This window comes from Rhinopithecus bieti, unplaced genomic scaffold (assembly GCF_001698545.2).
Source record: "Rhinopithecus bieti isolate Rb0 unplaced genomic scaffold, ASM169854v2 scaffold_39586, whole genome shotgun sequence".
Taxonomy (NCBI): Eukaryota; Metazoa; Chordata; class Mammalia; order Primates; family Cercopithecidae; genus Rhinopithecus; species Rhinopithecus bieti.
Window position 1 is genome coordinate 791,365 of NW_016816842.1, and position 17,421 is coordinate 808,785.

A 17,421-nucleotide genomic window follows, 5' to 3' on the forward strand; every position below is an offset into this window, starting at 1 on the left:
GCGGAAGCCACCGCGGTTCCCCATCCCAGGGCCACCAGGGCCTCCGGGCCCCCCCGCTGCACCGGCGTCATCCATTTGGTGTTTTCTCGGAGAAGAAGCTAGAAAGGCATTTCTTAGGCTCCAGCCCAAAATTATCTCTCCCCTCTGACTCCCCAAGCTCTTTTCTACTATAGCAATGTTAGAATTGGAAGGATCCTCAGAATTTCTCTCTTTAAAACCTCTCTTTGGACAGAGGAAGAAACTCCGGCCCAGAGAAGCTGACTGGTCTTGGGCCACAAGGGTCTGGACCTCATGTCTTAACTCCAAGCCTAGTGCCTTCGTCATTTATACTCAAGTGTGCAGTGGCTCCAGTGTTCCCTTTAACTGTTTCACAGGTGTAACGTCTTGCCTCCTGAATTAGAGTATAAACCTGTAGGTTCTTTTAACGAATAAATTATGGATGGCATTTGCTTTCCTAGCCCCAGTGCAAAGTTATGCCATATATTTCAACCAATATAGAATAATTTGTATCAAGTTCACCTTTCTCACTGCCCTATTACATTCCACTCCTACTTCCCGCCCACCCCCACCACCACCACCAAATCCCATCATGAACGAATTATGGTAGAAAATATTAAATTACAATGCTGAAGCCCATTTCATTTTTTGGACTCCATTTTGAGATGATTGTGCCTAAAAATGGATTTGGTTCATGTTTTGGATTTTTCTTGATTGTTCTGAGGACCCAAGGTGGCTGCAAACATTGTCTAAATAGGCTGGCTATATTTTCAGGCTTCTGCATTTATTCCAAAGTCAAAATGAAATTTTAGCTGGGCATGGTGGCGCGTGCCTGTGGTCCCGGTTACTTGGGAGACCGAGGCGGCAGGATCAGCTGAGCCCAGGAGGTTGAGGCTGCAGTAAGACGTGATCTCACCACCGCACTCCAGCCTGGTGACAGAGCAAGACCCTGTCTCAAAAAAAAAATAAAATAAAAAATTTAAAAAAAGGTCAAAAGGAGTATAGAAAAAAACATTTAGACAACAAAAACATATCCTGAGGCTTAAAAGCACAGAGTGACAAATCAGATAGTGAAGAAGTTTTTAAAAGTCCCTTTTCCCCTGTCTCAGTGATTGTATCACTTGATTCATTTTGGACAATGAAGTAATTGCACAGCTGTGCTTAGGGCTCCGAACTGCAGTGCTGATTAGAGAGAGAGACAATGACAATGCCTTGCTTGTGGCAGGCACTTCACATTGCTGGTAGGATTTGGTAGTATGTGCTCATGTTTTCCGCAGCCCCGGCCCTCTTTTTCACTTCTCCTCTGGGTCGTGTGTGTCCAGGCCCAATCATGTTCCCACTTTGAAGCTGCCTGCTGACTTCCTGGTCCTTTCTGGGAGTGATCCAGGCTCTCTATGGCTGGTTACTGCTTTCTCTGTGCACAGGGAGGGACACGCGCCCCTCTGTCTCTCTCAAAGAACCAGTCTGAGATTTAACAGTTCAGCAAGACCTACTCTCGCTGTCTTACAGAAAGTGACAATTTCCCATTTCAGGTGTTACTTGTTCTAATTCTGGTTAGCTCTAGGCTCCTGGATCCTTCAAATGATGATTCACAATTCTTCCAAAAATGATTATCCACAATTTTCCTAAGTTTTCTCCAACAGAATATTGTTTACACCATAGGTTTCCTCTGAATACACATCAAACAGAGACCTCCAAGCCTGTACATTGCCATCTTTTTGCAGCCGCCGGCCTCCATATGTGGGTCCCAATCGTAGGGACAGGACAGCGGGTCAGGACTAGGGCCGGGAGATTCGGGAATCTGGGAGATTAGAAGACTTATTTGTTGATTCTTCAGTTCAATTCATTAAGTGACAGCAGATTCGTCTCATTTTTAGCACACCTCTGTCACCAAGATCTGAAATGCGTGCTGATGACAAGGTTGTTAGTGTAACAATAGTAACAATTTTGACAGAAACCACAAGTGACAATGAGATGACTGTGACTGAAAAAATTATTAAAGCAGTTGGAAACAACTCAAGCAGCATTCTAAACTATACTTGTAAGTATCGTATAATTTTATTCAAAGTTTACCTGAAGACCTACCTACCTTTTTGGTAAACCTTTTCATTATATGTGAAAAGGAGGCAAGAACTGCGTCATTGAACTGACAAATGTCTCTAAATTTCTTTTTAACCAATTCTTCTTCCCTTTTCTTGCTCGCTTGCCCTCTGCTTCTTTCCAGCTATCTTCCAAGTCATCAAACTGACCAGTGTGTTCCTCTTTAGGAAGGTATAAATGACCAGACAAACCACTGCTGGACAGGGAAAGAAAAAGGAGAGACAACAGGGCTTTCTGTCAAGTTAAAGCTTTCCAAATGATTACAGAAAGTTTTACCTATGGCTGGGCGTGGTGGCTCATGCCTGTAATCCCAACACTTTGGGAGGCCAAGATTGGCAGATTCCTTGAGCCCAGGAGTTTGAGACCAACCTGGGCAACATGGTAAAATCTCTACAAAAAAATACAAAAAATTAGCCAGGTGTGGTGCAGGTCTGTGGTCTCAGCTACTTAGGAGGCTGAGGTGGGAGGATTGCGTGAGCCCAGGAGGTTGAGGCTGCAGTGAGCTGAGATCATGACACCACACTCCAGCCTGGGCAATAGAGCAAGACCAAGCATTACCTGTACTATTTTCCCCTTTAGACTGACACAGAAGCCCACCATGTAGCTGTAGCAATTGCGTTTGCTGTGTTACAACGGTAGTGGCCGAAAACAACCACCATTTATTTATTGCAACCCTAGAATTCTTTGGGTCTGAATTTGGGCTGGGCTCAAGTGGATAGTCTGCTGATCTGGGCCAGGCTTAATTGATATCTGCTGGGCTCACTTAAGCATCTGCCATTAGCTGCTGGGTCAGATAATTGGTTTGTCTCTGCTCCACATGGTCTCTTATTCTCAGCAGACCCATCCAAAGGATTTCAAGAGAAGCAAGGGGGTAAAATGCACAAGTATTTCTCAAGGCTCTGCTTACATCACAGTTACAACTGTCCAGTTGGCTAAAGCAATTCTCATGACCAAGCACAGTGTGGAAGGGCCCTGCCAAAGGGGTACAGAAAGGTGTGAGTAAATTGATGTCATGACTGCAGTCAACCCACCACAGCAGTCATCAGAAGTTCCTCATCCCAGAGGTGACCCTTTGGGGCCAGTCCTGGGAAGAGGTGTTTGCAGCTGGTTCTCAGTCCTGGCTGCCAAATCCAGAATCCTCTGTTGGGCCACAACTTATTTGACTTTTCTATAGCATTTGACGCTAGTATCGTTCCCTTCTAGATGTTCCTGCTTCCTGGGCCTGCATCCACCATTCTCCTAATCACCTTCGTGCCTCCCTCATCCTTCTTTTTGCTTCTTCTAAGACTCCTTTCTTCATCTCTTAAATGTTTGCTTGTTTGTTTGTCTGTTTGTTCGTTCGTTTGACAGGGTCTCACACTGTTGCCAAGGCTGGAGTGCAGTGGGATGATCTTGGCTCACCGCAACCTCCAACTCGCGGGTTCAACCGATTCTCCTGCCTCAGCCTCTCAAGTAGCTGGGATTATAGGCATGTGCCACCACGCACCGCTAATTTGTGTATTTTTAGTAGAGACGGTTTTCACCATTTTGGCCGGGCTGGTCTCGAACTCCTGACCTCAGGTGACCTGCCCACCTTGGCCTCCCAAGGTGCTGGGATTACAGGTGTGAGCCACCATACCCGGCCAGAAAATACTTTTTCCCGTTCTCCGGCTTCAGTGGCAAAGATAAATCGTTTTCTTTGCCCAAAATTGTAGAATCTCTTGCTCTAGACTTTTAATCCGAGCCATTTTCATGTGGCAGGTGATGAAGGAGGCTCAGTTACAGTTTGGGATGTTTAGTAGAGAGGAGCCATATGACTCTAACTACTCTTATTCTCTCCTCCTAATCCATTCTCAGACTCATCTTTTTTTTTTTTTTTCTTCCCAAGACAGAGTCTTGCTCTGTCACCTAGAGCTGGAGTGCAATGGTATGATCTTGGCTCACTGCAACCTCTGCCTCCTAGGTTCAAGCAATTCTCCTGCCTCAACCTCCTGAGTAGCTGGGATTACAGGTGTCTGCCACCACACCTAGCTAATTTTTGTATTTTTAGCAGAGACAGGGTTTCACCATATTGGCCAGGCTGGTCTCAAACTCCTGACCTCGTGATCCACCAGCCTCAGCCTCCCAAAGTGCTGGGATTACAGATGTGAGCCACCACGCCCAGCCCAGACTCATCTTTTAACCCTAATGCCTTCCAACCCATATTTATTTATTTATTTATTTATTTTTATATTTCGAGACAAGGTCTCACTCTCGGTCAAGTTGGAGTGCAGTGGCATGATCATGGCTCACTGTAACCTTGAACTTCTGGGCTCAAGTGATCCTCCCACTCCAACCTCCTGAGTAACTAGGACTACAGGAGCTTGCCACCATGCCCAGCTAACTTTTAAATTTTTTCACTGTGTTGCCCAGGCTGGTCTTGAACTCCTAGGCTCAAACGATCCTCCTGCCTTGGCCTTCTAAAGTGCTGGAATTGTAGTTGTGAACCACTGCACCTGGCCCCAAAACTTATTAAAAGGCAAAGTATAACAGCAATGGGGTGGAGTAATTTTCACAAATGACCTTATCCATATTGTCATGCTGAATATATTTTAAAATTATTTGTGCTTCTCAGTGACCCCTAGGTGTGATTATTATAGCTGTAAGCAGTCTGCGGATGAATGCATCAATGGTTTGGCATGCGATTGCAAACCTGGCCTGCAAAGGCCTAACCCACAGAGCCCTTTCTGTGTTGGTAAGTGTTTCACCTGCTTTTAAATGTTCTTCACAACTCCACTTTCTCTCCTTTTGCAACAAAATTCACTGCTTAAGTTTCCACGTGCATTTCAGAGTCTGAGTGATGTGACTTCTGACTTTAGACATATGGACCATGGCTGGGACCTTTGCTAACCCATGTCCAGCTTCACAGGGGACACATCATGTGTGGAGTCAATAAGCATCTCATTTTACCTAGAAGAAGCAATGTGAAAAACACTGTCATGTTGTCACACATGACTTTGGGGTTAAAGAGATTGTTTCTGAAAATTACCCAGAAATCATTCTGTTTTGAAGCTTCCAGTCTCAAGTGTCCTGATGCCTGCAACGCAGAGCACAAGGAATGCTTAATAAAGAAGAACAGCGGGGTCCCTGAGTGTGCGTGCGTGCCCGGCTACGAGGAAGATGGTAATGGGAACTGCCAAAAGTAAGAAAAATTACTTTGTTTTTGTCTTGCCATAGCTGGAGCTAGGCAAAGAAGAGAGACCTTACAACACATATAGAGGCGTTGAGTCAGGAAGTTGGTAAGCTGGCATAGGTTGGCAGAGACAGAGCATCAGCAGCAGCAGCAGCAATAGTTTTTTTTTTTTTTTTTTTTTTTTGAGATGGAGTCTCACTCTGTCCCCCAGGCTAGAGTGCAATGGCGCAATCTCGGCTCACTGCAACCTCCGCCCCCAAGGTTCAAGCGATTCTCCTGCCTAAGCCTCTCGAGTAGCTGGGATTATAGGTGCCTGCCACTGCGTCCGGCTAATTTTTGTATTTTTAGTGGAGACAGGGTTTCACCATCTTTGCCAGGCTGGTCTTGAACTCCTGACCTCATGATTCACCCTCCTCGGCCTCCCAAAGTGCTGGGATTACAGGCATGAGCCACCGCGCCCAGCATCATCGATAGTTTTTGAGCATCGTCTATGCTCCAGGAAACACACTAGGTAATATCTATTGCACAGCAACACTGTCAGGAATGTCTTAATTTCCCATTTTCAGGTGAGGAAACTCAATGTAAATAACATCCTCCAGCTCACAGGGCAGCAAATAAGTGGCAGAGCCATGTGGTGTCACAGCCTGAGAGGGTCCCACTACCCTCCATGCCTCTTGGGTTCAGTTTTGCCTGAATTGCAGAATCTTTCTGAAGCCTGGAGGATGGAGTGTTCAGTCAGTAACAAATGAGCCTGCATGGGATTGCATACCCCCCTCACCTTTCCAGAACCCCATGGAAGGTGGTCTCCTGGAATAATGAGAGTGTAAGGAAGACAAAAGAAAGAGCAAAAAAAGCAAGGGAGGACAGAATAAAAGGAAGATGGAAAGGAAGAGGTGGAGATTGGGGTGAGAACTCTGACACGCTCCCCATAGGGGCTCTTTAACACTGTTTCCTATTGCTCACTGTATTTCAGGTGTGCATTTGGCTACAGTGGACTCGACTGTGAGGACAGTGAGTATGAAAGTCTTGCTATTATAAACAAGTTATTAAACATCTGAGAAATCAGTAGTGACCCCATTCAACATCCTGCCCAGTCCTTCAAAGTCTCTGTCCTCTTTCATAAAGAGAGAGAGCGTCTGCCTCCAGTTTGCCTTCTGGGTCTTGCCATGCCATGCCCACCCTTAGGTTATGAACAGCAGCCCCTCTGCCATAGAAAATAACAGAACTCAGCCCCAGGAGTGGGCTGGTACCTCTGGACTTGCTTGAGACCAGAGAAGGGCGTCTTAGCATTATATTGATTTCCTACATTAGCTTACATATGCATTATCTGCTGCTACTAGAGATAAAAGACCAGTACATTCCAAAAATTCTGGTGGTTATAGAAGAGCAGACCTAGAAACCAGACATTTAAATACTCAAATCCTTTTGTCTCAGAGCTATTTACTAGTTTGGGATATTTTGCTGCAAATTCAAATTCTGTTCCCTCCCATGCCCCACCCCCACCAGATTAAGACAACACTAACTTTAAATTTTCAATCATTTTATATTCTAAAATGTACATAATGAACTAAGGATCAGTCTTCCAAGATGAAGGAAATATTGCTGTCAGCCTTCCTGCCAGCCATGAAGATAGTGATGAGTGACATTCTCCGTTTTTACTGTATTTTATTGCAAGGAATAATTTGCTAAGTCTTTCTTCAGAGCTTTCAATTTCCACACCTATAAAATGAGAAGTTTGGACCAGACAAACTTTGAGGTCTTTCCCAGATTTGCTAGTCTATGGCCCCATGAATCCACATTAAAGGCGGCATTTGTGGAAGTCGTATAGCAGAGACAAAGAGGTCTAGAGCAGTGTTGTGCAATAGAAATATTATGTGAGCTACACATTTCATTTGAAATTTTAGAAATTTCAAGTAAATTGTTAGAAGTAAAAGGAAACAGATGAGGTTGATTTTAAGAATATATTTTATTTAACCCATATAGCCAAAATATCATTTCAACATGGAATAAAAAAAAAAAAAGATGAACCAATTATCTCACATTTTTTTCACAGGAGGTGTTTGCAGTCTGGTGTGTCTGTTACATTGTGTCTCATAGCCACAGTCAGGTGTCAATAGCGCCAACCAGGGCAGAGTTAGGAGAGGAGAATGGGTGATAATGAATGTCTAGACTCTTCCCTCACTGATGTTATTATCAAGCCATTAGCTGGCTCCTCTAGCAGTGACATTTAACTCCAACCTAGTTTCCTTAGCTTATCAGTAAGGTGAGGTATGGAGGGCAGGCAAAGGCAGCAGAGGTAAGGAGGGAGGTGTGGCCCTCAGTTGATACTCCACTCCCCACAAAGTCCAGGAAGACCCTGCCACCATCGGCCTCCTTTGTATTTGCAGTCTTTTGTCTGGCAAGGCTGCCCTTTCCAATTGAGTTCTGAAGGCACAGTTTAGGAGGTGTGAGGGGTGGATGCTAAAGGAAATAGGCCAACTACCCAACCGGGCCTGGAGGGTTGGAGACCAGAGCCTGATCGTCTTCACAGCTAGGAGTCCCTGGGAATACACGAACCTGTGCAGTAGACAGTTAGGGGCCGGCTTGCTGGAGACTGTTCTTATTTTCTTCTCCCTTTCAGAATTTCAGCTGATCCTCACTATTGTGGGCACCATTGCTGGTGTTGTCATTCTCAGCATGATAATTGCATTGATCATCACAGCAAGGTATGGGATGAAAGTGTCCTTTTTAATTCTTTTTTTTATATAAAGAGATGGGGGTCTCACTCTGTTGCCCATGTTGTTCTCAAACCCCTGGATTCAAACCATCCTCCCACCTCGGCCTCCCAGAGTGGTGGGATTACAGGCATGAGCCACCACACCTGCCAGAAGTCGCCTTTTCCTGTGGCACAGCACCACCAACATGACACTCTCTAGTTTCCAAACACACTCGTCCTCTCCTGGGCAAGAGAAGGGAGATAAGGAGAGGCCTTTCTAATACCACTAATGTTTTTTCCTTGCCTTAGTTTTCTTCTTATTATATAAGCAATAGCATGATCATGGAACAAAATCAAGAAAATAGAGAAGTGGGTAAAGGGGTGGAATTTAAAAATCACTCACAAAACCCACCGCACTGAGGCAACTAACATTTTGAGATGTAACCTTCCAGATTTAGTTCTATCTTTTAAAATAATATTATATACATAATTTTGTATCTTTTGTGTTTTAAATTTTGGATTGAGGTTTTTTTTGGTTTAACACCATAAGATGACATAGCAACCATTTCCTTATGTCATTAAAAACTCTTTGTTAATGTAATAGTATTTAACTCCACTGAAGTTGTGAAATACAGTTTTCATCAGGTCACTTCCCTGTCCAGGACTCTGCTACAGATGGTCTAAAATCAACCTCAACTGAACCCCCTGGGTTTTTTAAAACTTTTTTTAAGAAAGGTTATTTCGTTAGCTGGACATGGTGGTGGCACCCCTGTAATCCTGCTACTCAGGAGGCTGAGGCAGGAAAATCCCTTGAACTGGGAGGCGGAGGCTGCGGTGAGCCAAGCTTGCCCCACTGCACTCCAGCCTGGGTGACAGAGCAAGACCCTGTCACACACGCACACACAGAAACACACATGTGTTATCTCTGCAAGGCTATTTCTCAGCTTGGTGCCTTAAGGTCTCTTCTCTTATGGAAAGGGCAGTAGAGTTCATTCATTCAACAGATATTCAGATAGACTAAAGGCCCTCCCATTAACAGGGTGGCAAATGCTGTGATCTCTTTCCCATTCTAAATGTGCCAACTGGGGATCCACTTTGATTTTTTTAAAGCTACTGTTTTCTAACATTTAGTTCATGTCTTATATTTTGGCAAAATAGGTAGTTTTCCACTACAATGTGAGAGGATAAACAGATTTTAGGTTCCTGAAATATTTTGTTCTTGGTTTGTTTTTTATTTCTCTTGAGACAGCGTCTTGGTCTGTCACCCAGACTGGAGTACAGTGGCATGATCTTGGCTCACTGCAACCTCCACCTCCCAGGTTCAAGCGATTCTCCTGCCTCAGCCTCCCGAGCAGCTGGGACTAGAGGCACGTGCCACTGTGCCTGGTTAATTTTTGTATTTTTAATGGAGATGAGGTTTCACCATGTTAGCCAGACTGATCTCAAACTCCTGGCCTCAAGTGATCTGCCCACTGCGGCCTCCCAAAGTGCTGGGATTACAGAGGTGAGCTACTGAGACCAGCCTCCTTTCACGTCTTTGAACTTATTTTACTCATTTTACCCACCGAGGTGATTCTTAGATGTTGACTTTGCTTGAATGAAATGCTGTATCACAAATTATCTTTTCTCTTTGACCTCTATTATCATTTCCAGAAATAATTCAAAAGCACACTTAAGAATAATAATATTATGAGCAAAATATGAATGAGGCCAGTGGAATTAGATGGTTATGTTGGATCAGCATTGAAGTCCAGGTTTTGTAGATACTCAGAGCTCATGAGCTTAAACTTAGGGAACCTACACAGAAGAAAATAATGAGGTGTTTTATTTCATTCTTAGTGGGGCATCAAGTCTGCAACTTATTCTTTCATAAAAAAACTGTTGGTGTTCTTTGGTTATGCAACTTATTCTTAATTGGTTCAGAAATGTTAATAATTGGGGAATCTGGGTGATAAGTGTGTGAGAACACTGTAATATATGTATTTTGTAACTTACAAATAAATGTGAAATTATTTCAGAATTTGAAAATATTTTTAAAAAGAACATTAACATTTACTTCAATAAACTTTCTGCCATCGTCAAATCCTAATTCCTCTTACTGATTACAGATCAAATAACAAAAAGAAGGATACTGAAGAAGAGAACTTGATTGACGAAGACTTTCAAAATCTAAAACTGAGGTCGACAGGCTTCACCAATGTTGGAGCAGAAGGGAGCATCTTTCCTAAGGTCAGGATAGCGGCCTCCAGAGACAGCCAGATGCAAAATCCCTATGTAAGCCAGAGCAACGTGCCCCGCCCTGACTATTAGGTGAGTCAGTGGGCTTTCGCTCCTACTTTTGGGAGTGAATGCACCAGGGCAGAGCAGAGACCTGGTTGTTGGATCTTCAATCCTTGGCTGCCCTACAGGCTTTTTCTTTTTCTTAACTGAAAGAGAGAGAGATCAAAAAGGGAGTTCTCTGCTGTTGTAAATCTGAGCATCTATGTGATTTCAGACACATCACTTAATTTCCCTGGCCTTTGATTTTCTCATCTGTAAAAAGGGCAGCTTAATTTAGATGCCCCTAAGGTCCTTTAGATTACCAACTTCCATGAATATGACTCCAGAGATTATGATGATACTTCTCAGGCTGTTTAAAGACCTAGGTCCTCCGCCAGGACCAGGGAAGGACATTGGATGTAAACATAGCTCTGTGGGATCCTTTTCACCAGGCTGTGTAAAGGCAATGCTCTCTTTCCCTGCTGCTTGATCTCAAAGCAACTCAATCTATTTTTTTAGTTCTATTTGTTGTTGTTGTTATTGTTTTGAGACAGGGTCTCACTCTGTCACCCAGACTTGAGACCAGTGGTATGATCTTGGCTCACTGTAGCCTCAACCTCCTGGGCTCAAGTGATCCTCCTACCTCAGCCTCCCAAGTAGCTGGGACTACAGGCACATGCCACCATGCCCGGCTAATTGTGGTATTTTTTGTAGAGATGGGGGTTTCTGCCATGTTGCCCAGTCTGGTATCAAATTCCTGAGCTCCAGTGATCCTCCTGCCTCATCCTCCCAAAGTGCTGGGATTATAGGCATGAGCCACTGAACTGGGCATCAGTCCATTTCTAAAGAGATAAAATGGAGCTTAGCTTGTTGGCTCATCCCCATACTCCTAGCACTTTGGGAGCCGGAGGCAGGAGAATCGCTTGAGCCCAAGAGTTTGAGACCAGCCTGGGCAAATAATGAGACCCCATCTCTACAAAAAATAATAATAATAAAAGATAGCTTTTTTTTTTTTTTAAAGGAGATAAGGCTAGTGAGGCTGGCGATACTGTATTTCTCCAGGGAGAACTTTCAAGGACAATAGCTTGTACCCACTGGGTTTGTACTGGATAATCATAGCTGGCACTGCTTAGTGTGATTGAATGGAATGTTGAAAGGAGGAAGCCTGTACGAGACTTTTGGAGGAAGAGTGACAGGAGACTGAGATGGAAAGAAGGAAGATGGTGAAGGAAGAGGAGAAAGGGAGCTGGGGAAGAGATGGGGAATGGAAGAGACACGAGAGAAACGATAGAGAGAATGTGGGAGAAAGCTGAAGAAGACAAATAATGAAAGTAATGTTAATAATTTACAGATCTAAATGATCTCATATGTTTCTCTTGGAGTATTTTCTAAGAGTATTATCTCTCCCTCTCTCTTTCTGTCTAGAATCATAAGAATGTGGAACCCGCCATGGCCCCCAAACAATGTACAAGCTATTATTCAGAGCGTTTAGAAAGACTGATGGAGAAGTGAGCACCAGTAAAGATCTGGCCTCCAGGGGTTTTCTTCCATCTGACATTTGCCTGCCTCTCTGAATGGAAGTTGTGGATGTTTGCAATGAATCCAGCTCGCTTGCAAAATGAGAGTCTATGACATTAAATGTAGTAGATGCTATTAGATGCTCGTCAGAGAGGTGGTTTTCTTCAATCAGTACAAAGTACTGAGACAATGGTTAGGGTTGTTTTTTAAATTTTTTTTCCTGGTAGGGCAACAAGAATCATTTCCAACGTAGAGGAAAGCTCCCCAGCATTGCTTGCTGAACATTGCTCTTGAGTTGAGATAAATGACCTAATTCCCCTGGGAAACATATGCATCAACTGTGGAGGTCCGAGGAGATGAGAAGAGATACTCACCATCTTTCAAGGGTCACAAGCTCACTCTCTGACACGTCAGAATAGGGATACTGCTTCTATCCCTCCAATGGAGGGATTTTGGCAACCTTTGAACCCCTCAGAGCTTGCAACCTAGCCTCACCCAAGAAGCCTGGAAGGAAACATATCTCTCAGCTTTTTCAGGAGGCGTGACTGGGAATCCAGGAACTTTCTGATGCTAATTAGAAGGCCTAGACTAAAAATGTCCACTATGGGGTACACTGTACAGTTTTTGAAATGCTAAGAGGCAGAAGGGGCAGAGCGTAAAAAAACATGACGGGGTAGAAGGAAGAGAGGCAAAGGAAACTGGGCGGGGAGGATGAATTAGAGAGGAGGCACCTGAGATCCACCTTCTTCCTTAGGTCCTCTCCTCCATCAGCAAAGGAACACTTCTCTAATCATGCCCTTCCAAAGACTGTCTGGGAGAAGATGTAAAAACAAAAAACCCAGGAGTAAGAGCCTTAGGTCAGTTTGAAATTGGAGACATGCTGTCCGGCGAAGGGTGCGAGAGGGAGCTTAAGCTCAGGAGTCCAGCCGCCCAGCCTCGGGGTATAGGTTCCTGAGGTGTGCCTTTGGAGCCTCAGCCTTCCCTGGTGACAGAGGCTTAGCTGTGGCCACGAACACACACAGCCACACACACACATACACGAATGGGGGCAACCATATCCAGCACAAGCTTTTACAAATGTTCTTAGTGTCCTTTTTTTTATTTCTAATGTCTTGTCCTCTTAAAAGTTATTTTATTTGTTATTATTATTTGTTCTTGACTATTAATTGTGAATGGTAAAGCAATAAAATGCCTTTGTCAGATGGTGTCCTTTCTTGTATTTGGGGCTTTTTTTTTTTTTTTTTTTTTTTTTTTTGAGACACGGTCTCGCTCTGTCACCCAAGCTGGAGTGCAGTAGTGTGAACATGACTCACTGTAGCCTCAAACTCCTGGGTTCAAACAATCCTCACATATCAGCCTCCTGAGTAGGTGGGGCTACAGGAGTGTGCTATCATGCCCAGCGAATTTTTTTTTTTTTGGTAGAGACAGGGTCTCACTATGTTGCCCAGGCTAAGTTTGGGGGTTTTCATGATGCACACAGCAGTTAGTCTCATTTTAAATAGACATGGTAAATGGGAGTGATTGACATCTGCTGTCCTTATTAGGGGTTATTGGATTACCCAAGGTAACATTCTACTGGACAGGAGACATTTGCTTCTCCCATGCACATCCCACTCCTACCCCATGATGAAGCGGCCAAGCATTTTGGGTGGGGCTGATCCTGCTCCCAGCTACAGAGGTTGGCCCTGGTTGACTCAAGCCAGTCAGTGAAATCCCATGCCTCCTTGCCACAGTAATTGTCCTAAAAGTGAACATGTGGCATAAGTGGATACAATTAGAATAAAGCCTAAACTTTGGTAGGAAGTTTGGAGAAAGAGAAACTTTCTTGTTCTGAAAAGTGGGCTTGAGGGTGTGAGGTCTTAAACTGCTTCTGTTTTGCTGTGGACAAAGCTGACACACACACAGGCGAAGAGCTGAGAGAACCAGAGAGAAATGGACCTGGCACCTTGATCAAACCATACCTGAAGGCTCTGGCCTTTCCTCAGCTACAAGGCCAATTTGAGTAGTTCTTTCCTGTTATTTGTAGTCAAAAAATCCTCACTGATACCACTTGTGTTTATTCTTGTATTCTCATGGCTAAGTGGTGAATCACATACAAGAAACATACTCTCATGTGCTATTAATGCCCCACTAAAGAAATCAGCCATAAACCAATCAGTTAACAGCAGCAGAGTTAATGCAGGCAGAACTCAAAATTGGCTGGCCACTGTAATTTGTCATCACAGACTCTATTTCTGACCTGCATATTACCCCCTTTATATTTAAATATGGTTCTGGATTTAGTACTAGCAGAAGGCTACTGGAACCTTATTTCTAAAGAGGCCTTTCCCCCTTCCTGATCCCCCTTTGAACCAGAGCATGCCAGCTCCTGTCACTTCTCAAAGGTCCTGAGCCATATTAATTCTGGGCTTCCTGGGCCTTTCTTCAAAGACTTCCATTGCTATTGTTTGAATAAAAATAATCTCCTAAACATGTATATGTATAATGTTTATGAAAATGGCTTTTGCATTTGCATTAAAAAAGTTCTTTTTGGTTATTGTGCAACATGACCTACAATTCATTTGTTTCTGCCTGCTGGTACCATTGCAAAGGTTTCCTTACTAATCATCCTGCCATCTTGGGGGGCTGTCAGAGTGAACTTTCTATGATGCATATCTGATTGTGACACTCCCTTGCTTAAGCTTTCAGGGGTCGTTCACTGAGAAATAGACCTCATAGAATAAAAGACTCCTGGTGGCATGGCACTGCTAGATATCCGGTTACTGCCGCTGATTGTGCTGGCTTTGCCTCATGCCCCTCCCCACGGTGCACTAACACTTTGGCCACACCTGCTGTTTCCTAAACACACCACCTCTTTAATTAATTTTTTTTTTTTTTTTTTGAGACAAGCTCTGGCTCTGTTGCCCAGCCTGGAGTGCAGTGGTGAGATCCTGGCTCATTGCAAACTGCCTCCCAGGCTTAAGCCATCCTCCCACCTCAGCCTCCTGAGTAGCTGGGACTACAGGCACATGCCACCACACCTGGCTAATTTCTGGTTTTTTGTAGAGATGAGATTTTGCCATGTCACCAGGCTGGTCTCGAATTTGTGAGCTCAAGCAATCCACCTGCCTTGGTCTCCCAAAGTGCTGAGATTACAGACATGAGCCATTGTGCCCAGCCAATATACCATCTCTTCATGCCTCCATTCCTTTGCTCATGTTTTCCCTCATGCTTATGCTTTCCCATTTGGGAATGCCCATTTCCTTCAACTACCTAATGTCTTAATCTGTTCGAGCTGCTATTACGAACTACTACAGACTGAGTGGCTTACAAACAACGTAAGTTATTTCTCACAGTTCTGGAGGCTGGGAAGTCCAAGATCAAGGTGTTAGCCAATTTGGTGTCTGGTGAGGACCCAGTTCCTCATCTTTTCACTGCAACCTCACGTGTTGGAAGGGGCAAGAGATCTCTCTGGGTTTTGTTTTGTTTTGTTTTGTTTAGATGGAGTCTCGCTCTGTCGCCCAGGCTGGAGTACAGTGGCACGATCTTGGCTTACTGCAACCTCTGCCTCTTGGGTTCAAGCAATTCTCCTGCCTCAGCATCTTGAGTAGCTGTGACTACCAGTGCCCACCATCATGCCCAGCTAATTTTTTGTAATTTTTAGTAGAGACGAGGTTTCACCATGTTAGCCAGGATGGTCCCCATCTCCTGACGTTGTGGATCCGCCCACCTCAGCATCCCAAAGTGCTGGGATTACAGGCGTGAGCCACTGAACCTGGCCTGGGGTCTCTTTTATAAGGACATTAATCCCATCCATGAGGGCTCCACCCCCATGACCTAATAACTTACCAAAGGTCCCACCTTCTAATAGCATCATATCAGGCCTTAGGATTTAATACATGAATCTTGAGGATACCTAAACATTTAGACCATGGCACCTGATAAATACTTCCATCTGTCTAGATCAACTAAACCATTATCTCCTCTGGCTAGCTTTTCCTAATTCTTCCTTTCTTCCCCCAGCACTCTCAAGTAGAATTGCCTCCTTCATGTCTCAACTGGTTCTGTAACCAGTTCCCCCAGGGAAATGGTTGTATATAGTTCCTTCTCACCCAGCACAATGCCTGACATAGAACAAGTATTAAATAATTGTGAAATGGGAGTGTAAAACAGGACTCTTGCAGCTCAACCTTGAAGAATATGTTCATTATCTTGATTGTGGCACTGGTTTCACAAGTATACACATATGTCAAACATTGTCCAATTGCACTTTATAAATGTACACTTTGGTGTATGTCAATTATACCTTCACAAAGCTGGGGTTTTTTTTATTTTTATTTTTTAAGTGGGGAGTGAATTATTATGTAAAGCTGTCTCCAACCTTGAGGACACCTTCTAGGCACAGCCCTAAGACAGGATGAGAAAACGCACATGTCACACTGCTGGCTCTCAGCATTAGACTGAAGGTCCTCTGAGGTCGGCTTTGGGTGAAACAGCATGGGATGGCCTGCTGCCTTGACAGCAGCAGGTCTTAGCTTCACATTGGGATCCCCCGAGGAGCTATAAAAGCCACTGATGCTTGGGTCCCATTCCAGAGCACTTCATCAGGCTAGGCAGACCTGAGTCTCAGGAGTATTTAAACTCTTACCTGCATGGTTCTCTCTCTCTCTCTCTCTCTCTCTCCTCTCTCTCTTCTCCCTCTCTCCTCTCTCTCCTCTCTTCTCCCCCCCACCCTCCCTCCCTCCCTCTCCCTGTCTCCTCTCTTACAGGGTCTCCCTCTGGGTCGCCACAGGCTGGAGTGCAGTGGCACAATCGTGGCTCACAGCAGCCTCTAACCCCTGGCCTCAAGCCATTTTCCCCTCAGCCTCCTGAGTAGCTGGGATTCCAGGAGCCACCCGCCGCGCCCGCGCTCCCAGGTGCTTCTAATGTGCAGTGGAGTTTGAGAACCACTGTTTCAGGTCACTGAGTTGGCTAATGGTCCAGCTCGAGGTCACATCACATCATTTCCCATTCTTTCCCCGAGAGTCTAGAAACCAAGAGTCACATTGTGGACAAGAAGCCTCAGTAAGCTCCAAGTCTCTTTACAGAGAAGGTGACCAGGCATCCAGATTGCATCAACACCAAAACCGCTTGAGACTGAACTCTTTTGTGCCATTTTGCCCCCAAACCCACCCTGTCCTCCCGCCCCTTTCTACAGCTGGGCAAATCTCGGGGCCGGTAGGTGGCGCTGTCTCCTATGGCTTGCAGAAAACTCAACTTCCGGCGGGGCGGTGCTTTTAAAAGGCTTTTTTGAAATCGTTAACTTTAATTTTAATATTTTTTTCTTATGGAGACAGAGGCTCACCCTGTCACCCAGGCTGGAGTGCAGTGGCGAGATCTCGACTCACTGCAACCTCTGCCTCCCGGGCTCAAGCGATTCTCCTGCTTCAGTCTCCCGAATAGCTGGGATTACAGGTGCGCACCATCTTGCCCGACTAATTCTGTATTTTCAGTAGAGACGGGGTTTCGCCATGTTGGCCAAGCTGGTCTTGAACCCCTGACCTCACATGATCCAACCGCCTTGGCCTCGCAAAGTGCTGGGATTACGGGTGTGAGCCACTTCACCTGGCCTTGAAAACATTAACTTTTAATGCATCATTTCTAAATTTCTTCGTGGACTTTTCCTTGGTTGGTCTCTTTATTCCTTGATCTTGTGCTAGGGAAAAATGAATGTTACGCTGTT

At 44.7% G+C, this 17,421-nt stretch overlaps 1 protein-coding gene across 1 annotated transcript in view; it reads left to right on the plus strand.

The window, feature by feature from the left end:
* The window catches only part of MUC13 (mucin 13, cell surface associated), a 32,031-nt gene extending 19,104 nt beyond the window's left edge, over window positions 1-12,927 (plus strand). Inside the window, exons 6-12 of the mRNA XM_017855361.1 lie at window positions 1,875-2,038; window positions 4,691-4,810; window positions 5,128-5,257; window positions 6,222-6,259; window positions 7,869-7,953; window positions 10,052-10,253; window positions 11,628-12,927. Of these exons, the coding sequence (XP_017710850.1) occupies window positions 1,875-2,038; window positions 4,691-4,810; window positions 5,128-5,257; window positions 6,222-6,259; window positions 7,869-7,953; window positions 10,052-10,253 (739 nt within the window). The 3' untranslated portion in view covers window positions 11,628-12,927. The remainder of the gene's footprint in view (window positions 1-1,874; window positions 2,039-4,690; window positions 4,811-5,127; window positions 5,258-6,221; window positions 6,260-7,868; window positions 7,954-10,051; window positions 10,254-11,627) is intronic.
* The last annotated feature ends 4,494 nt before the right edge of the window (window positions 12,928-17,421 follow it).